Here is a 21,567-nt window from a genome sequence, read left to right as displayed (position 1 = left end):
TAATTTTAACTCGACAATCATCATCAAGGAATTTCATCAAATGAATGAATTTCATCTCGTAGTTTTCTGAACGAAGTGTAGAATATTGGGGGCATCCAGCATCCGCACGCGAGCCTGTGGGCATATGGAGTGTATGCTCGCATTACCGCAAATGTAATATAATTGTGAGCAAAAATACGAAAAACTAGAATATAAGTGATAGAATTTTACAACAGTCAGTGTTCTTCAAAAGCAAAAAAAAATTGGATAATCTGTGGACGTAATATTTGGCTTGCTTTTCAGGTATTCCCGAGAACATAGCGAACCATGTGGCTCATTTATTCATCAGGGATCCTTTAGCTATCTACAAAGAGATGGTCACAGGCAAGGCCGCCGAGCCAGAGAATTATATCTCACACACCAATCACTTCGAGGTAAGTTATCAGTATCAGCCACTCAAATTGGACATCCTATTAATACCGACTTGATTTTGAATGCTTATCGATTTTACAATGCAGCTGTTGCCTGCCTCAAATGCCAACCGCTTTGCAGATGCTGTAATGTTTGCAAGACAGTTTTTATAGTAAAATAACGTTTCAAGTATCAATCGGGGCAATGTGAATTTAGATGACGTTTGCATGCAATATTATTTTTTTCTCAAGGAAAGTTTACTCAAACAAAGTCAAATAAAGTGCTCCGGTTAATTGTAAAAAATGAATTGGAAAAAAAAGTTGAGCAATAAAGGTCCATAAATTACAGCGGATACATTTAGGGTAGTGCTTTTTGTCTATACTGAGATTTATGCCGAAAAACGTCATTATAGAAATACAATGCATCTTTTTAAGTGCTATCAAACAAAGTTTGTTGCAATTTTTGAATCATATTGGTCTTTTATAAGATTTTCCGCTTGCTAGAGCTTTTGCCTTACCAATGTAATTTTTCGAGTCTTTCACGTTTCGAGTCTTTCGAGTTTTTCTTTCATTCTTGAATTCTTCATTTTGCGCGATCTAAATTGCTTCAATTCCAATTTAAACAGCTAAACTGAATCGATTGCTGCTAGCGACTACAATTCGCCGAAATTGGTTTAATATTAAATCTTATAGATAATATTTTATGTGGTCTAATAACACCATTTTAAGCCGCCAAATGAAATGTTACAATTACCTTAGTTTGGGGTTCGAGACCCCTCCTTGGTCGGAATTCTTTGCTCCCGTAAAAATATATTTAGGCTACAGTCCCCTCTGGCCCCGACTGTCTTTTTACCCACTGCTTGTTGTTTTCTTTAATATTGAATCAAATCTCTATTCAAGGCTGCGAGCTTGCCAAAGACTGCAACGAAAGCATTTATCGTTTTGTTTTCAAAAAATCTTTTTCAAATGCGCTGTAACACGAATTAACTGTGAAAGTAAGCATTTTATTTTTGTGTAAGGTCTAAAATTTTTTACTCGTTGAATACCGTTTCCAAAGTGAAAGAAAATGTGCAAACTGCAATTTTTCATTTGTCATTACTCGCGATTCCCAAACTGCGTATAGCTTTGTACTCTTATAGCTTATCGTTTTCTTTTCGAAAAATTAAAACATTTCTGACGTCGTTATGTGAAATCGCTGACTAGAACGTTTTGTTTTGGAAATTGAGATTTGTCGATATAGAAATTGGGATATATCGACAAATTTTTGACGGAATGTTGCTGTTGCATCCAGTTGTGCTCAGCTGCTCAATATACAGCCATTTAAATATATACAAAAACTATTGAAATCCAAGTTCCAAATGATGAAGACCCCTTTTTTAATACTATTTTACAATTTGATGACTTGGTGTTATTTTCAGGATTTTTTAAATGATGTTTTATATTCCAAGGAATTTGAATTCAAGAAAACTGCCAAATCTGCTAAAATAAATAGCTTGATTGATTGCATTTTTGCCCAGTACCTGAATTGATTCAGGTATGAAATAGGTTAATATTTAAAAAACGAACAGTCATTTTAAAGTGAACGAAAACCTCAATCAATTTAACAGATTATTGGAAAATCCCATTTTGTTGCTGATGAAATTCCCAAAAATAATGATTTTCTTTTAATTGTTTTTTGCAAAGTTTTAAGCCTTTTATTGGTTTTGGTTTTTTAATTGCTCTCAAACGAAGTTTGTAGCAATTGTATTAGTCGTCTTGGTCTTTTTACGACTCGAAGAGGAGTGTTGGTATTCGTCAGGTTTTTTAGCTGAAGTCATAACTTGAAGTTCGGTTTTTGTTTTCGAACTTTGACTTGTGTCGTATGGACTTTAAAAGTAGCTTTGTTTGTAATGTATAGTAATTAAGAACTGGTGGTAATATTCAAGGTGAAAAGATCATTTTGAGAATTTTGATCCCATATAAATCTCTCCACCCTGTCTAATTCCCCTCCCCTCCCCCAACATACACACACACCTACCTACCCAAATTTCTGAATAAATTTGATTTTTTCACAATGTATATTGCTTTTTCTTCTCATATTTATGAAATAGGTTGGGTTAAAAGGTTTTATTGCACAACTCTTCGAGTTATTTCCGGTATTCTACAGGCTGTTTTCATGGGATTTTTCGCTTGATCGTTTTTTCATCTGACCACGTCCACCCATCTGACTTAATTTTTTTAATGTTTGATTGCTTGCGAACGAAGTTAGAAGCAATTAGAAGTAAGAACATGTGCGTCTTATATAAAACTTTTTCTTGGCCGTTTTCACTTTTTGAGTGGCTTGTACACCCTTAAATTCGTCCAATTTTAACCAGTTGAACTCAATTGGAGGCATTTTACTACTAAAAGTCATATTGAGGGTGCGATTATTTTTTTTGTTCAAATATTATCAGTGGTATATAACAACCTCCGGTTTTTGACTTCGCACTGCAGGATACGTACACTCATCCGACTGAAGCAGGCTGAAATTGATTATAGCTCAAACTAGTCGTTTGAGAGCTATTCTATCGACGTTAGTCTGTTATGTTTTTCATTGTTTATTGCTAGGTTTGACATTTTTTAAGAGAAATAAACCTAAGATTTTGAGTTGATTTTTTTAAAATTGAAGTCAGAAATGGTATGAAGCAGAAACCATTTAGTAATCGTTAAAAGGGGTGGTCAGAGTTTAAGTTGTTACCGACATCTGTATTATTTGGCAATGGCGATTAAATTTTCCATTTTTGACTTTCAATTTTTCATGAATTAGTGAAACTATTTGCTCTAAACTCTGTGGCAGCTCAAGAATAGTATCGATTACCTGTCAAAAAGCGAAAACCGTTTTTCGCAGAATGTTTTTACTAGGAGATCCATCTGCTTGATTGCTCTCAAACGAAGTTTAGAAATTATATATCAGTGCACCCCCCCCCCCGCTGCGCTCACCTCACGACCCTTAAATTAAGCTAAAGATAGCCTCACTAAACGGTCGCTAGCTACTGACGAAGACAAACGCTCGCCGATCGTTTGAGAGCAATTCGCCTGACGCTAGTCGGTTGTGTTTTAAAGGTCTAGACTCGAATTTTGTTTCAGAACATCAATTCAACGAACTGGCAGTCGATGCGCTTCAAGCTACCGCCTCCTGATAGCAACATTGGATGGCGCGTCGAATTCAGATCTCTTGATGTAGGTACTGTTCAAGGGGCACAATCATTTGGTCTCTCTTAACCTCGATTAGTAAATGGAGAAATTGGAAGTGTAAGTTGGGAGGTTTTGGTAATGATTGATTAGAATACTAGAGTGAACGATTTCAAAGCATTTGATCAATTAGGCTCAAATGCGAGGTGACCCCGAATGTAGAAGAAGTGCGAGATATAGAGTCTCACATTCAAATTCCCGGTATTTGGCCAGCTGAATTAAGGATGAAAATAATTATTAGGAATAAAAGTAATAACTGAGAATAAAGATAATTAAGAGCAAAAATAATTATTGAGAATAAAAATAATCATTAAGAATGAAGATAATTCAGAACAAAAATAATAATTAAGAATAAAAATAATCATTAAGAATAAAGATAATTAAGAACAAAAATTATAATTAAGAATAAAAATAATCATTAAGAATAAAGATAATTAAGAAAAAAATTAATTATTAAGAATAAAATATTGAACTGTCGAACAAAACGTATAATATTGGGCTTCGGAGCAATATTGCAATTTAGAAATGAGTAATTACTCTCCTTTAATTCATGCTAAACATCTATTCACATTAAATTTTGATTGGCTTTGGCGCTCATGTAAGTGTGGTGGGCAGAGGAGAACTTGTGTTGATTTCAGGTACAAGCCACCGAATTTGAGAATGCTGCTTTTGCTGGCTTCATAGTGCTACTGTCACGTGTTATACTTACCTATGACCTCAACCTGCTTATTCCGATGTCAAAGGTGCCCCACATCATCAATTATTTGATCATTCACTAATTTGATCACAACTCTATCATACTGCTTCTATTTGTGTAGCTTGAAGAGAACTTTGCAAATGCTTCAAAAAGGAACGCTGTTCTAGATGGGAAATTCTGGTTTGTCAGCTCACTTAAATGTGAAGGTAAGACATGGCAAATCGAACAGACTTATCACAAGTTATTAAATTGTAAAAATGAGTTCTACTTTCAATTTTTTTAAATCCAAAATTAGTTTGTAGTTTCATGGCAGTTTATTTGTTAGCGAACTGTGGCAAAATGGCAGAATCGTGGAACTGTTTCCTCGCCCAACCAGACCCCCCCCCCCGTTTGATTATTACCCTCCTCATTTGATAATTTACATTTCATTTTTATAAGGGAATTCGTAGCTTGAAATAGTCCCCACCTCTTATTCGACTCTACAGCCCATAATCAGGGCAAAATCATGCATTAGTTCTTTCGCATATGATAATGAAAAGAGAGTAATAAAGTTTTGTTCATGGGAAAGGAGAGAAGGGAAACAGGTCCATATAAGGCAGGTTGGTTGTTCAGTAGAGAGATGAGGTCGATTGAGATCGACTGAGTTTGCGAGTCCCGTCTACGTTGTACATGTGAAGCAGTGGGTCCGAATGATCCACGAATTGAGTTCCAGGGTTCATGGTGCGATCCGCTGAACCCAATTGCCGGGGCATCCACCGGAATCCCTCGGTACGGTACCTGCGGAAGAAAAGTCTTGAATCCTCTCTCAGCAATTGGCTAAACGGCACGTTGATGAATTCTGTGGCCGTCTCGCTTTTCTTCGTTTTTCGTTTGGGAAAGTCTAAAAATAGAGTATGTTTTGAAAAAAAATCGATTTTCTTATGGCTCTTTAAATCACTCTGATGCTATTGTAGTCAATGACCTTTTGCAAAATCCCAACAAATTCATAGAGGAAAAGTTGCGGTTCATACACTTGTAATTGAAGGAAACTAACAATTTTCAGCTTTCAAAATTAGCAAGTTACTCTCGATAAAAAAAAACAAAACAATTAATTTAGAGAAATCTACGGTGTCAATTTTTTCTTCTGCTATTCGAAATTCACTGATAACTTAAGTGTGGCAACCCCCCCCCCCCCCCCCCCCCCCCACAATATTCGCCCGCACGCACACACACCATCCGTTAACCCCCCCCCCCCCCCCCACGTGCTCCACCCGAATACCTTAATTAAGCTCAAGCTAGCCCCATAAGCCACGGCCGCAAACTACTCTTAAGCTAGGCTTCTTAAGAAGAAGGCAACTTTTCACCACTCGTCTGAGAGCAATTCGCCCGACTTTAGCCGTGTATGTTCCTACCTTCCGATACGGTTAAATGTGCAGGTTTCCTCCGAGGTCTCTCGGGTTTCCAGCATTTGTGGTTCAAAGTTTTGAGCAGTTGAGAATAGGTGTCATTGCTATCGACCTCGCTACGCTTCAAAGTTTTCATTAGGGACATATTTGTACTGTCCAGTTTTCGCACAACTGATGAATGTGAAACTGGAATCAAGAAAAATTTTTTTGCGATCGGATTCGATTTCGAAGCAATCTGAGATCACGAGATTGATATAGTGCTTCTGTAAAAAAAATCTATTTGAGTTTGAAAAGGCAACAGACTGGTAATGCTTGCATTAAATTGCTCAAATTTGAAGTTGTAATAAAGATCTAATGGCCAGCAGTTCAGCTTTGCACAATATGTTTTCAGACCAAAAGATGCTCTCAATTAATTGATTTGAAAGACGTTGAGTTTAAGTGGACTTTCAAAGTTTTGTTTGTGATCAGTTTAGTTGAATGTAGAGCTTTCATGCGTAGATTTTTAAAATGGCTTCTATAGATTGATTTTCTGCAAGAAAAGTTTGATTTATATAAAAATTAACTATTTGAGTTGATTGCCCTCTAGGATGACGAAAAGCTGTCAATATTAATACTTTACAACCCATGAGAATTTTTAATTTGTTATTAATAGCTGCCCTCATCTTCTCAGCCGGCTATTATAGTGCTCCTAATTTTTTTACAATTCAAAGAATTTGAATTGTATTGGGGCGCTGTCTTTTTTTTAAGATCTGTTCACACATTTTCGTGATTTTTGAAGTCAAATTGGAGTAGTGATTTTCGTCACGCCGAAACAGGAAATGGAGCGAAAAAGCGAGTGGTTTTGCGGCGTGAAATTTTTTCGCTCTAAATTTAAAGTAGAGTGAGAGAACGGTGTTTGAACAAAAATAGCTTTCTCGCTAGTGGTTTTTTGTTCACATACGGCAATTTCACTTTGATTTTTACAGTTTTTTCGATTTTTTGGATCGGATTTTTTTTGAAATGGTTTTCCCAATCCATTCATAGTCCGTTTGTTCTAGTTTTCTGTTTAGTCAATGAAAATTCTTTGAATTGTGTGTCAGGACTTGTCCTGCTATGTTTTTTACTTCTTCGAACTTTTTTTCGCTTTACCATTTTGCCGCTTTTTCAGCATTTTGCGTGAACTCTTTTTGACTTCATAGGCTAATTTCTCTCTTCTCTCTTTCTGCTGAAAGTGAATTTGAACATCAGTTGCTCATCAAAGCAATTCAAAATGAACAGAGTCAGAATAAAAAATTGAAGTCAGAAATAGAAATGGGATAAACTCATAAAGCCCAATTTTAGAAGCCCGCTATTTGCACGTCGTCGTTCCTATAAGTCTTAGTTACCATCTCTTATACTTATTGGTATTGATAGTAGCCCATGTAGCCTCTCTCTAAGAAACGGAAGTATGTTCAACTACAAAATACCATCAAAATAAATCGGACTTAAAAAATGTTTTTGTACAAAAATCTTTTTATTATCGTCTATTCTTTCAATCCCAATCATGCTTATTGGAATCAACGGTGGCTATTTTCCGGCGATCTGCCGAGTATGTTTGATAGTCGCCATCAGCTTCTCAACGGCTATCATTTAGCAGCTCTCCTTTTTTACAATTCAAAGCATTTGAATTGTATTGGGTCGCTGTCTTTTTAAGATCTTTTCTCACATTTTCATGATTTTTGAAGTCAAATTGTAGTGATTTTGGTCAGGCAGAAACAGGAAGTGGAGCGAAAAAGCCAGTGGTTTTGCGGCGTGAAATTTTTGGCTCCAATTTTAAAGTAGAGTGAGAAAACGGCGTTTGAACAAAAATTCGCTTTCTGGCTAGCAGGTTTTTGTTCACATGCAGCAATTTCACTTTGATTTTAACTGTTTTTTCGATTTTATGTATCGGATTTTTTTCTAAATGGTTTTTCCAACTTTACCTTTTGATCACGTTTTTCATTTTCCATAAGTCTGATTTTCACGTTTGACTTCTGACTTACCTCACTCACTATTTCAAGTGAACGGATTTTAATTTCTCTCACGCATCGAATTACGCAATGTGGTGATTACTGTCAAAGTCAAAACAGCAAAATCAAAAGAGACGGGATAAACTCTTAAACCCCGGTCGTTACGTCCTTTTAAATAAGGTTATCAAAGTTCAATAGAGTGTTTGGTGGCTTATATTGGTATTAGCTCTTATTAGCTAGCAGATTAGAAGCTGAAATAAGTATAGTTTTTGAATCAAATTAAAACTGAACGCCAAATTAGAACACTCTGACACTGAAAAAAATAGAAAAAAATTGGGCCAATTTTTTTGTTTCAATCCCGATGTGCATCAAGCGCGCTAACAGCGACTATTTTCCGGCAATCTGCCGGCCATGTTATGTATTCCAGCCATTCAGATGCTTCTGACTATATGATTTAAAAAATCAGTTTGTTGAGGGTGGTTTCAATTTTTTTGATACTCGTAGAACTGCTTAAAGCTGATCGATTTGAAGTCAGATTTTCTTTCATTTTAGTAACGATGAATTATGGTTATCTGATTTTTTTTACTATTCTATGGCATCAATTGCTAGCCTAATATCTTGAATAGAAAGCCTTGATTCGCAAATGTTTTCAACACCAACGAGGTTCCGTAATGTGCGTTTGAAGAAGTTTGGAAACATATGTTTTGCATTATTATTTTTCAAACCAGCTTAAGAGTTTTTAATTTCTCTCAAGCGTAGTTTGGAGCAATTGTATTGGTCCTGCGGAGTTTTTGTGCTACTTTCCCTTGAACGATTTTTCGTCTGACCCTTTTGACTTTTTGTCCTCAGAAAAGGGAGAAACAAAAAACGATAAAAAGGCATTTTGTTGAAGGTGGTTTCAAATTTTTTCTGATATTCATAGAATTGCTTAAAGCTGATCGAATCACAGCCAGACTTTCATTTCAGTAACAATGAATTATGGTTATCTGATGTTTTACGATTCAATAGAATAATTGCTAGCGTGATATCAAAACCGGAAAGCATTGATTCGCAACTGTTGTTAACACTACGGAGGTTCCCTAATAATCGCTTTAAGTTTGAAGACATTTGTTTTGCATTATTGTTTCGACTTTTTGTCCTCAGAAAAAGGAGAAACAAGTAACGACAGGAGGGGCTTACGTTCTCATACAGCCGTTCGGCTTAGAGTTTTTCACCCGACATTGGTAGGTTGTTTCGTAAATAAGTAAATCAAGAGCGTAAATTTGTTTTTTTTTAATAACCGCCGCCAGTGTCCTAACGGCTAATATTTAGGCGCTCTCCTTGTTCACTGTCCGAAATAAATTTACAATCCAAAGTATCCTGTATTATTCTAAGATCTGTTAACATTTTTGGCTCTTTAACATTAGCGTGAAGTCTCATATTGGAGTGGTGATTATAATCACGCTGGTGTAGTAGAAGTAGCAAAACAGCGAGTTGGTTTTTGTGAATTTCACTTCTGTTTAATTGCTCTCCAACAAAGTTTGTAGCAATTATATTAGTCATGTCATTTTTCTACAAATTTTTGCTTGATCGATTTTTTTGTCTGACGCATTTAAATTTTGTCCTCAAAGATTGGATACAGTTAACGCTCGGAGGGTATTAAGTTCTCTTAGAGCCTTACCTCTAATAAGTGCCTAAGAATGTGATTATCCAAAACTGTTTTGAAGAGACCATTTCGTGGTGCTAAAAGTGGTTCTTAGTATTGACCCCTTGACCCTCTCAATCACCCCCCCCCCCCCCTCCACACATCCAACACACCCCCAGTCGTACCTCCCCTCTACCTGGTGGTTGTGACCCCCTTTCTTCCAAGCCTACACCCCCAATCGCTCTGCTTCCCCCTCCATTGCAAGCATCTCTAAGCTCCAGCTGGGTACTACCGAAGGCAACCGCTCGCCGGGCGTTTGAGAGCAATTCGCCACAGGTTGTTTTTTTTCAGTGCTCGTCTCTTGAGTGCTACTTTTATAGTTCACATGTGATATAAATGCGCCTATTTGCAATTGTTTGAATTCATCAATTGCTCTGCCTCCCCCTCCATTGCAAGCTTCCCTAAGCCCCAGCTGGGTACTACCGAAGGCAACCGCTCGCCGGGCGTTTGAGAGCAATTCGCCAAAGGTTAATTGTTTTTTTCCAGTGCTCTTCTCTTGACTGCTACTATTATAGTTCACATATGATCTAAGTGCCCCTCTTTGCAATTGTTTGAATTCATCAATGGGCAATGCAAGTTATGCTTTTTATGACTTTGACACCATTTGTTATAAGTTTTTATTGAACATTTGATTTTTGCCCTTATTATTTTTTCCGCTGTCTTGTCACTGAGTGTCAATATTGGCAGGTCTTATTTGTTTGGGTTGAGGAATAAATATGAAACTAGCTAGTGGTTTTCCCGACATTATTTGATCTCAAGAAGTTTGCATAATTTTTTAAGTTTTGCGACTATTTGCTGTACTTTCTGCTGTCTTATCCTTAAATCTCGTTTGAGACAGGTCCTATAGGTTGCTAATAGGGTTTATTTCATTCAGTTTAATCGGTTCAGTGTAAAGCTAATGCTTTCTACGATTTTGAGACTATTGTGCTCAAGAAATATGGAATTTTGAGGTTTGTAAGATTTTTTGATTACTTTATTGTCTTATCTCTTATTTGATTAATGATAGTTGTTAAAGATGCTTAAAAGGGTTGAATTGATTGTTTCAGTTTTTTGCTATTGCTTTCTTTGTCTTATACGCTGATCGTTTTCAATAAAATTTGTTTTAGTCTTCCTATTGTTTTTTGTACTTATTGCTGTGTTATCGCCTAATCCCATCAATGAGAGATCTCATCTATTGGTAATGAGAATATAATTATTAGTCGAAAAGTCTGTTGCATTCGTCCTTCGCTTTTGTTTTCTGTGACTCTTTGCACTATTCGTTTGCAAAAAGTATTGGCGAGTGTTTGAAAATTTTGGTTGTTTTTTATCTTAATCATTTAGTATGATTAATGACTGGCTTCATCGGTTGGTAATCAGGATTAAGTGAAATTAAATTCGAATCCATTGCATGCATTTTTATTATTTATCGTTTTTTCAAAAATAAGTTGATTTTTATTCTATTTTGTTGTTTTTTTTTTTGAGGTCTTATCGTTAAGTCTGAAAAATAACAGTTGTTACTGGCTATCTAGTGCTGTATAATTTATTCAAGCTATTGGCCCCAGCTTTTAGCTAACGTTTCCATTGATTTTATTAAGTACATACCAAACTCCTCAACCACAGCATATCATGAAACATAAGAGATTATGAGTTCTTCTTAAGTCTAGGCAAGGTCCACAAATTCACTTAGAAAACAAACGGTAGATCAGAGTTAGTGTTTGTTTTTGAAATGAGTTTGTGATTCTTTTCTTCATTTGTAGTTCTTGTGTCCATTTTTCAGCCATTAAAACTGTTAAAAGGTATTTTGTGCCTTCATTTGGTTTTATGTCGTTGTTAAGGATGTTGCCATGTAGTTATTCATGAGGTTTTATTTCTTTGACGCCATTGACTTTCAATGATATTCTGATTTTTGCTTTTTAGTTTTTGATTTTTTTGAATTTTCTATCATTCCCACAAGGTTGTTATAATGTGTACTTTTTCGGGGATCCGTAGGGTAGTTTTTTTAAAGTAAAAGTGTTGCTTTTCAGTGATTCTTAAAAAACTAAAAATTGGAAAAAGAAGGTTTTTGCACTTGGGACTTTTTGCGCTTTTTTGCTCATATAGGGTCATAGAGTTTGTTATCTGTCTTAGTTCGATGTTGTTGTGAAAATATTAATTTTCAGGTCATCTCAATTCGTTGGATTGTAATGCCGGACTTTTCCGGCTTTATTTTTTTGTAATTGATTTTACCTTTTGGGCACGTTTTTCGTTTTGCATAAGTCACGACTTTCAAATTTGGCTATTGAATTACCTCACTCACTGTTTCTACTGAAGGGTTTTAAATAAAGGAACAAAAGAATTCTTGAGCACTTGCTAAATTTCGGAAGCATTTTTATAGTTTCTGCTTTTCCATGCCAAATGGGTTCTCGTAAAAATGTTGGCGTGTAGTTGTATACTTGGACCCTTTTTTGACTCTACTCTTTCAAAGAATTAGTTACGGACTTTTGACCTATTTCCTGTCATTTTAAATGCCGTTTTAGCAGTTGGTATTATATCTGAAAATTGTTCAATTTTGGTATATTGTTCATCAATTTTTGGGTTTTTTCCTATCTCTCTTGTTTTTGTACTTTTTCGCACTTTTTTTCGTACTGTAGTTTATTTAGTGATTTTTTTAACTAAAACGAGACACTAAATTGTTTGGGAGGCTATTCATGTTGGTTTCTGAGCCTCAGTAATTGTAGTTGGGATATGGAAATAATTCACTTTAAAAGTCAAACCAAAAATTCTTGGCATACAAGAGAGCTTAACATTTTCTCTTAGGCATTAGAATCTCCTGGACACTATTCCGATAAATTTACCAACTCTTTTCAACAGCATACAAGGCGAATTAAGGAAACGGACTTCAAGTGAGCTTGAAAAAACAAAACATTTTTAAACGAGATATAAATTGTCAAGGGTTATCTAAAAGATTAATAATTGCTCTCAACGAATTTTTGAAGTCTTGCTGGTCTTGTTTACTTGTTGTTTTGTCGGAAAGTTTTATTGTCATGTGACCTTTTTTGACCATTTTCGTCTTCAGAAATGGGATAAACTGGTTAAGCCTGGATATACTGGACAATGAGTCACCGAGCAGTTGTTTTAAAGTTTTACTGGTCGCCATTCATATTAGCTGCAGTGTAGTTGTGATTTCGCGGTGTACAGGCGCAATTTTGAGTGATTTGCATTCCCTCGCACTTTATCCCCCTAACCCATCAGAAAACTAAGAAAAATGCCTAAAGTGAGGAGCAGTTTTTCTCCGGTTTCTTAATATTGTTGAGTGTTGAAATTATCTCTAATTAAAAAGGCTGCATCAGATTGATTGTGGCATTAGATTTAATCTGCCATTTTCAGCTATGACACAGACGCTAACTTCTCCATTGATTGTTTTTGACTTTTTTGAAAGGCAACTGCGTGATCGCATGTTTTAAGCTGCAATTGTATTCTCCTTTCCAACATATAGAAAAGAACAAAAGTTCGGGTCGAGTGAGAAAACTTTGGTTTTTATAAACTTTCAAAAGTTTTTATTTGGCGGTGCAGTCGTAAGCTAGCAAAGCAATACTGCGGTATTTTGGTTTGTTGTCTGGTGTTTTTTTTTAGAAAAGACGAAAGTTGTCTGGTGTTTTTTGAGTGAATACTTAAAGTCATTAATGACATTTGAGGGTATTTCCCACTCTCTATAAAGCGAGATTCTTGTGATCTGATTTTGGTGATGCGTGACTTACCTTATTCAAGAGAACGAGTTTTACGCTTTTTTCAATCAGTAGAAAGTAAAAGAAACTCGATGTGTTATGAAGGTTCCTGATCAAAAAAAGCTTCTGTGCGATGGATTCAACAAATCATAGCATTCATTTCTGTATCTGTTTGTATCCGTATTTTGTGGCACGCAAGTCTCTTTCGCTACATTCGACAAACAGACTAGGCTGTGTTATGATCATTTTCTGTCAACAGTGGTAAATAAGTGAAATTTTTTGACAGATTAATAGACTACTTCTTACAAAGGCCTTGGGTTACTTAAAACAAGACACTGAATTTAACCGTCTCTCTTTTGTCCTGTCTATCGTATTTGATGTCGTACCGTTAAAACATACTGAACTCTTTGGAGATATCTTTCAAATTTTTTTTTTCGAATAGCCGGGAAACAGTGTGCGCTGCGATTTATTGCATCACAGTTGTTAACAATAATATTTATTTTGCTTAATTACTGATAAACATTTTTTATCACGCACATTTGCGCTTAATGTTTTGAGATTTTATGGATTGCGACACTGAAATTTCTTTCGCAGCATTATCTCTGTCGCAGCATTGTCGATATATGGTTTTTTGTTTTATTATTAGCCGCGTCCTCAATTCCAGGCGGCTATTATAGCGCTCCTAAATTTTTTTTACAATTCAAAGAATTTGAATTGTATTGGGGCGCTGTGTTTTTTTTAGATGTGTTCACACATTTTTCAATGACTTTGATCTTTCAAAACAGGTAAAGCCCAGCGGGCATTAAGTTTCAGTTTTAATTTTTTAAGCATTAAGTTTTTAAAAGTTGATGAAGGCCTTTTGAGAGACAAAAGTACTTGTTATGACCATTGTATGAGCTATATGTTTTGGTACTACAAATACAAACACACAAAATGATACTAGTTTTTGCAATTTTTTTCAAGTTTTTTGAAAATTTTTGTCATTTTTTGCGTTTTTCCATCTTCAGGGGCCAGGGAATCTCCTTTAAGGTTTGATAATAGGGCAGTGTATAGTTTTTAGTAATAATGGAGTGGTTTTCAACATCTTAATGTCCGCATTTTAGCATTTTTTTGATAAAATCTGCATTTTTTTTTAGGTTTCCTAAAGTTTTTGTCAATTTTTTTTATATTTGTCCATTCTCAAGTGCCAGGAAACATATTCCACGGTCTGCAAAAAATTAATGCATAGTTGTTTGTTTCAATGGTTTTGTTTTTGAACATTTTAACCTTTCAAATTTTGAAAATTTTCTAACAAAACTTGCAAGTTTTTTTCTCAAAACATTTGTCTTTTATTCAGTTTTTTTTTGCCTGAGTAGCCAGATAACCTAATACAGGGTTTGATGGCATGTTATTAAATAGTTGCTAGGGAGTAATTGAATGGTTTTCAACATTTCAATAGAACGAATTTCTGTTTTTTGAAATTTGAAATTTTTTCATAAAAATTATTGCCTATCGAACTTTGAACCAATTAATTTTTTAAGGCTTAGAATTGGTTTGCTGGATAGCCTCTAGAGATACTAGAATAATTTCTTTACAAATGATTCTTAAGATATTAATATCACGATTTGGAGCAACATTTCATTAAAATTTCAATTAATATTTTTTAATTTTTGAAAATTTTCGAGTTAATCGATCTTCAAGGGCCAATGAATTTTTTCAGGCCTTGCAGATATAATACTGCACCAATTTCAGAAACAAAATTTGGTTTCGGACAAATTTTTGAAATAGGTATCATTAAAGGGATCAATTTTGCCTTAGGGGTTAAAGCTTCAAAGTTTTATCAATGATTATATATTTGTTTAGTTTGTTTGATTGTTTGTTTCTCAATTTTTGAGATGATTTTGTTTATGTTTTAGCTGGCATAGTTGAATTGATCTGCTGGTCAGGTAGAAAAATTCTAAGTTTTTCATTCAATTCTTTGAATTGTATTTCAGGACTTGTCCTGCTATGTTTTTTTACTTCGTGTAACAGATTTTTGTGTCTCTTGGAATTGACTTTTTCGATTTGACTTACCTCACTCGAAAAAATGACTTCTGAACTCACTTATGGACCTTTAAGTTTTATGAACATTTACTTGATAAAGGTCAATAGTGTGCATGTAAGTAGTGCCAAATATATATGCCCTAATTCTTGATTATTAGAGTCTTGAGTTTTTGATTTCGAGTTTTAATTTTGGGATCTTCTCCGTTTGTGCCCGCAGTAGGTTATGCGCCCCCCCCCCCCCCGTTACAGAGCTCGTGTCATTACAGAGTAAGTCATTATGTAAAAATTATTGTACATGCATCTGAGGGGTGCAAATAACATGCGCCCACTAAGATGAGGGGGCACAAACGGAAAAGATCCTAATTTTGAAAAGCCCTATTAGGGCTTTCTCCTTAGAGCTTATGTGTCTCATAAAAATGACAGTCCAAAGCTAACCCAAAAGGTCTAGTGCTAGTGGTCTATTAAAGGACTGGTGGTCGATCTGTCTAAATCTCTTTAGTTGTTTCAATTCATGGAAGGCCCCAAGCGTCTATCGCGACTATTTTCCGGCAATCTGCCGGCTATGGTTGTAGCTGCGAAGCTGTAAGCTGAGTGGAGCTATAATGCGGTGCTCTTGGTTTTTTGTTTCGTCGTCTGACGCTTTTCGTTTTACATTTGTTCACACAGCAAAGCTGAAGTCAAATTTTCTGAATTACTTCTTCCTCTCACTAACGGAGTTCGCGTGACGTCATTTCTCTCTCTCTCTCTCTCTCTCTCTCTCTATCTCTAGCAAAGGTTTTAAGATCATTTGCATGATTAGATTTTGATCATACGTGACTTACCTCGCTCAATAAAATGGCTTTTCACTTTAAAACTTAAGTTTAATTTGAATTAGTTTATGGTCAAAAGAACTCATATGTACAGTCCCTTATAAAAGGCTTCTGCAGAAATAATTTTAACCAGCTTTTTTAATTTATTCCTGAATGTTTTTTACCTAGTTTTTTTGAGTGGTGTCGATTTTTTTCCATTTAGATCTGTATCTGTTTCTATCTCTATTACACGGCACGCAAGTCTATTCTTTCGCAGCTATTCCGGCAATCTGCCGGCTATGTACATGTGATCCTTTTGATAGTTTCTCGAGTGCTATTTATTCACTTGCAGTTGTATTTGTTTTCAAGTTCTGGGATTTTTAAAACGGGTCTTTAAACATTTAACAGACAAAATTTTGTTTGAACTTAATTTAGTGGTAGTGCGCTATGTGAGACTATTTTAATTTATTTGCATGTAGATTCATGTGCGTGAGTGTGTGTGTGCGCGCGTGCGTGATGTGAGACTGTTTTAATTTATTTGTATATGGATGCCTGTGTGTGAGCGCGCGCGTGTGTGTGTTTGTGTGTGTGCGCGTGTGTGTGTGTGTGTGCGTATTTGTGTGTGTGTGTGTGTGTGTGTGTGTGTGTGTGTGTGTGTGTGTTGCGTGTACGTGTGTGTGTGAGCGCGCGCGTGTGTGTGTTTGTGTGTGTGCGCGCGCGTCTGTGTGTTTGTGTGTGCGTGTGTGTGCATGTGCGTGTGTGTGTGTGTGTGCGTGTGTGTACGCGCGCGCGTGTGTGTGTCTGTGTGCGCGCGAGTGTGTGAGTGTGCGCGCACGTGTGTGTGTGTTTGTGTGTGCATGCGTGTGTATGTGTGTTTGTGCGTGCTGTTTTATTTTGTTTGTTCTGCCGGACACCTTGGAGAAGCTGTTTTTTTCAGTAAATTTTTCCAATAGAGTTGGTTTTTTCTTTGAGCCGTTTCAGAATTTTTCAGTTCGAAATAGTACGATGATTAATTTTTAGTTCGTGAAATGTCATTAAAGTTGAATTTTCTCAGTGTGCATTTCTACTGTTTTAGACGGCAAATGCTGCTATTTTATGGGACCTGATTCTTCAATGGGCAATGAGTTGGAACAAGAAAAGGCTGGCGCCCAGTCGTCAGAAGAGGCAAGCAAAAAGTGCTGCTGTGATAAGATGGACATCAACACAATCATGAATGGCTCTGAGGTAATACATGATTTTTCGCATGACAATACTTTTTTTTAAAAAAATCGGCTCAATATTTCTGGCATCTTTTTAAATTAGCTTCTGTGCTTATATTCCACTGACTCCATACCGAAATGTATAAGGTGCAAGAGTGATTTGTATAATGCTAAATGCTTTGCAGGTTTTGGGAATGGTAAATTTTGCGGAGTAGCTATAAAGACTATAAAGAGTAGCTTTACCATTTAAAAAATCAGTGTGAATTCATTATGATAATAGGTAGCATGTATTGTAGGTTTTTCATGATGTTCTTGCTCTATACAATCTAACAAAATTGAATTTTCCCCAGCGATAAACTTTTCGCTGAGACAATGGATCGGTTAGTCGATTTTTGATTGCATTATGATAAATTTTGGAAAACTCATGGAAAAAGTTTTTCATATATACTTTGTTTTAATGCCCTTATCGTAGTGGGCCTTAAGATGACACCCCTAAAATTCTTAACCCATAAGCTCGCGTGCTGTTTTTCATCGAAATGTGAAACGTGCGATATAGCATCAGATGGTTTGTAACTGCGGGAATGCATAACTGGTTTGGGGCGACCAAAAATTGGCAACTGTTGTGAAATTGTAGCATTAGTTTTATAGATGATGCATGTTTCAGTCTGGATTCAAAGGCCTTATTCCGATGCTGAAAGACTACTTGAACGGGATGGAAGATATTGACTATCTCACTCGCTGTTCCCTCTCTAGTTACTTTTCACTTCTCAGCAAGCGAGCATCAGGTAAATTTTAAATGGGAAACAGTTACTTAACCTGGACTGAAAATATTTTCAGTTCCTCCCTGCGAATTTGTCTATTAGACCCAGGTAAAGGAAACAGCGTACTTTTTTACGACTCAAAGAGGTTTAACGGTTTTCTGTTTAATTGCTCTCAAACGGAGTATGCAGCAATATTTAATATCCACCAGCATCTTCACGTGCAGCTATTATAGTGTTCGGTTTCGGAAAAAAAAACCCACGGAAAAAAAACCCCACCCAAATTTAGATAGGAAAAACACCCCCACGGAAAGAAACCCCAAGGAAAAAAACCCCAGGGAAATAAACCCCCAACTGACTGTCAAAGAGATATAAACTCAATCAAAATTAATTAATTGAATAATTAAATGAATTAAATATACACTTACACAGATTCTAACACAATTACACAGATAAAAAGCAAAAGATTGATTCTGCCATGATTTTCATTTTCTTTCACTATCTGCTTCCGCCCTTTTTGTTGTGCCACGGTAAACTCTTGAAGCGCTTGTTGTCTGTGTATCGCCTCCAAAAACTTCCAAACGTCGGGTTTGTTCATTTGCAGCATCGATTCTAAACCTCCATGAAAACCTTCTATAGCATTGTTGGTCCTCGGTAGGTGCTCAATCGTTCGATGATAGACATTCCACATTGTGAGATGAAAGCGTGGTTTTCGCCTACTCCCATTCCTGTTTAGGCGACCGAGATAAACTTCTTCAAAATAGTCAACAAAATCCCGAGCTTCAAATTCTGGCAGCGATAATTGGAGCATTTTGAACCAAGATTCAGTATGTTCGGGGGCGCAAACATACGGATACTTAAACTGAAATTTTTGTCCTCGATATTTGACGGAGAAGCCCAACTCAACCACTTTTCTATGTAGAGATTGGATTAAGATAACAAAATGATTGCTGTTGATTGTATGTAGACGCATTTGATACAGCACGTGCTAAAAGGTTGATTGAAAAACAGCCAAATAGGCTTAAAAGTTTGGTTTGTTCAGTATATCCACCACAAAAACTCTTCCTATTACCTGAACAGTGGTTGTCCCCTCCCCCGCCGTAGGGCAAGAGACAGCACCATGACTGTGGTTAGGTACCATAGCACGGAGGATGGGTTGTCAACCCTTTAAGCACTGTCCCTTATTGACTGCCCATAGGAAGCACAAATATGAAAGATTGGTAAAGTGGTTTAAACGGTACTATTCTGAGTGATTTTTAAGTCAGGGGTAGGTTTCTAGGGGGTGGCAACTCTTTTACCCCCCTTTTTCTGAGTACGAACCTTATTTTTTAGAGAGGCCTAAATATGAAATCGTTTTAAAAAAAACTGTCTGATTCATATCCCATTGGTGGCACTGAAATGTATATTTTATAAAGTTAAAGCGTGAATTCGTCATGAAGAACGTGAAAAATCACGTGATTTTTTTTAGGCGTCCGTGTTTAAATTTTTGTTTTGACTTTTAATTTTAATCTCATTGTCTTTATTTCAATGATAAAATGGGGGTTTTTTTCCTTGGGGGTTTATTTCCGTGGGGGTTTATTTCCTATTAAAATCAAGCTGGGGGGTTTTTTCCGTGGGGGTTTATTTCCTAGACCCATAGTGCTAATTGTTTTGAAGTCGTGAGACCAAAATTTGAATCACTTTATCTTATTTTGCATTTAATTTTCTGCGTGAAATCGCTCGGCTAGTTTCACTCCTCTCATTCTGCTGAATGTGCTTTTAAAAAGCACTTGCTCAGTAGAGCAGTCTAAAGTGAACGAAAAATGAAATCTTTTTTCTTAGTTACCAGGCCTAATATTGGATACCAATTGTTGCATCCTCTCATCACTAAACCGCATTATATCTCACTGCGAAATGCTCCATTCAATCTTGTTCCTTTTAATGTGATCTTTGAGACTAGCAAGTTTTTGTCTGATTGTTTATAGTTCCTCTCAAACAAAATTTGTAGCAGTTTTTTTAGTCTTGCGGTCTTTTTTAAATGTGATTTTCTCTTGACTAATTACTCATCCTCAAAACAGGATAAACGGGTAAAATTCGGAGGGCATTAAGTTCTTTTTGAGTCTTAGGATTTTCAAATCTCTTAAGTATGCGATTCAACGAAACTGCAAAAGTTCAGGGAGTGCGTGAAGATCAAAAAATTTATTTTGGTGAGCAAATACGATGAGTGGTGAAAAGAAACAGTAGTTTCTGTTTCTAACAGAGCGCAATTTGAGACAGAGTGCAAAATGTAGGTCATTCTTGCTAAGTAAGTGAATTTTAATGCTTACTTGACACTTTTTCTAGCTGTTTTATTTTGTTTTATTGGAGATTGTTGTACTCTTAAAATTATAATTTCCAGGTTGTTTTTCTTAGCCTTAGAAAGCTTCCTGGGAAGTAAAGTAAGTTGAACTCCAGTTTGGTGCTTTCAGTAATTTTTGCGGCTTTTCTTTCTTTTTAGCGATATTTTACCCATTGCATTGTTTTGAAAATTATTTTTTTAATTAATTGGAATCAACGCTCATAGGTATTTTCTATTGTCAATTAAATGAAGTTTTGGCGGTTTTTTTCTGATTTAAAAAATTAAGAACCTTGTTGGTTTTATAAATCAGTCTTTCATTTTACTATGGTTAAAAGTAATTGAAATTGCTGGATTGTTCTGTGTTAAATAATAGCCGCCGTCAGCCTTTCAAAGGCTGCTTAGTGGTACCCTTTTAGTTCGTTTTTCTTTTTTGTTATCATCTTCACTATGACTTCTGACGTATCTCAATCTGTTTCAACTGAATAGATTGTAATATTGATTGCGAATATGTTCAAGTTCAAAAAATAAAATCAGAAGAAGTTATAAAGACAGAGAATTTAAACCTAAATGTTAGAAGTCAGTGCATTAAGTTGTTGAACTCCCTTAGAGTTTTTTCTAATTGTCATTACTTCCAGGCGCGATAACCGAGAGGTAAGGTGTGTGATTCACACGCCAATGATTGAGAATTCAATCCCCTGCCTCCGTGAAGATGTCTGTGTAAGGATGAGCTCTTACTTAACCATAGTTTTAGGTTGACCATAGCCTGACCAATGTTGGCTGCAATCATGGTACCACGTGAAAGTTTCAGACGCAAAAAGTGGCCATCGTCACCAAAAAAAGAGCAATGATGCTCATAAAAAGAACAGTCTGAATTGTGGGGAATAATAAGAAAAAGGGCAGCGGAGAACAGGCCGCTGTGGCCTAATGCTGTTCCGCTGCGATTACGCAGGAACAAATTACTTTATATATTTTATATTACTGTTACAATTATAGTCCCCCAATTTATAGGCTGAATTCATCAGTTTTATTAAATCTAATGAAACTGCAGACCCAATCAATCCCGGCTTTCGGCATTGGGGTTGCTGGCTATGTTTTACTTTTCGCCCAATTAATCGTTAATAGCTGTCATCAGCCTCTCATTGGCTATTAATTAGGTTATCTGCTTTTTAATAGCCGCACAGCGATAGCTGGGGCTATTATTGGGTTTCTCTTGGTTTTTTTACAATTCAAAGAATTTGAATTGTATTGGGGCGCTGTCTTTTTTTTAAGATCTGTTCACACATTTTCATGATTTTTGAAGTCAAATTGGAGTAGTGATTTTGGTCACGCCGAAACATGAAGTGGAGCGAAAAAGCGAGTGGTTTTATGGCGTGACATTTTTTCGCTCTAAATTTAAAGTAGAGTGAGAAAACTGTGTTTGAACAAAAATTCGCTTTCTCGCTAGTGGTTTTTTGTTCACATGCGGCAA

At 36.1% G+C, this 21,567-nt stretch overlaps 2 protein-coding genes across 2 annotated transcripts in view; one reads left to right on the top strand and one right to left on the bottom strand.

Moving 5' to 3' along the window:
* The window catches only part of LOC142334746 (glutamate--cysteine ligase catalytic subunit-like), a 44,528-nt gene that overhangs the window by 20,406 nt on the left and 2,555 nt on the right, over nucleotides 1-21,567 (top strand). Inside the window, exons 9-14 of the mRNA XM_075383011.1 lie at nucleotides 283-413; nucleotides 3,495-3,587; nucleotides 4,238-4,342; nucleotides 4,418-4,502; nucleotides 16,901-17,049; nucleotides 17,689-17,809. Of these exons, the coding sequence (XP_075239126.1) occupies nucleotides 283-413; nucleotides 3,495-3,587; nucleotides 4,238-4,342; nucleotides 4,418-4,502; nucleotides 16,901-17,049; nucleotides 17,689-17,809 (684 nt within the window). The remainder of the gene's footprint in view (nucleotides 1-282; nucleotides 414-3,494; nucleotides 3,588-4,237; nucleotides 4,343-4,417; nucleotides 4,503-16,900; nucleotides 17,050-17,688; nucleotides 17,810-21,567) is intronic.
* Nucleotides 4,752-6,324, bottom strand: LOC142334749 (uncharacterized). The gene is made up of 2 exons (XM_075383015.1): nucleotides 5,688-6,324; nucleotides 4,752-5,176 (listed from the first exon to the last, which is right to left on the bottom strand). The coding sequence occupies exons 1-2, from the start codon at nucleotides 5,824-5,826 to the stop codon at nucleotides 4,905-4,907; spliced, it is 411 nt and encodes a 136-aa protein (XP_075239130.1). The 5' UTR covers nucleotides 5,827-6,324; the 3' UTR covers nucleotides 4,752-4,904.

Source organism: Convolutriloba macropyga, chromosome 2, assembly GCF_964194025.1.
Source record: "Convolutriloba macropyga chromosome 2, txConMacr16.3, whole genome shotgun sequence".
NCBI classification, from domain to species: Eukaryota; Metazoa; Xenacoelomorpha; order Acoela; family Convolutidae; genus Convolutriloba; species Convolutriloba macropyga.
This window is presented reverse-complemented; position numbering and strand designations above follow the sequence as displayed.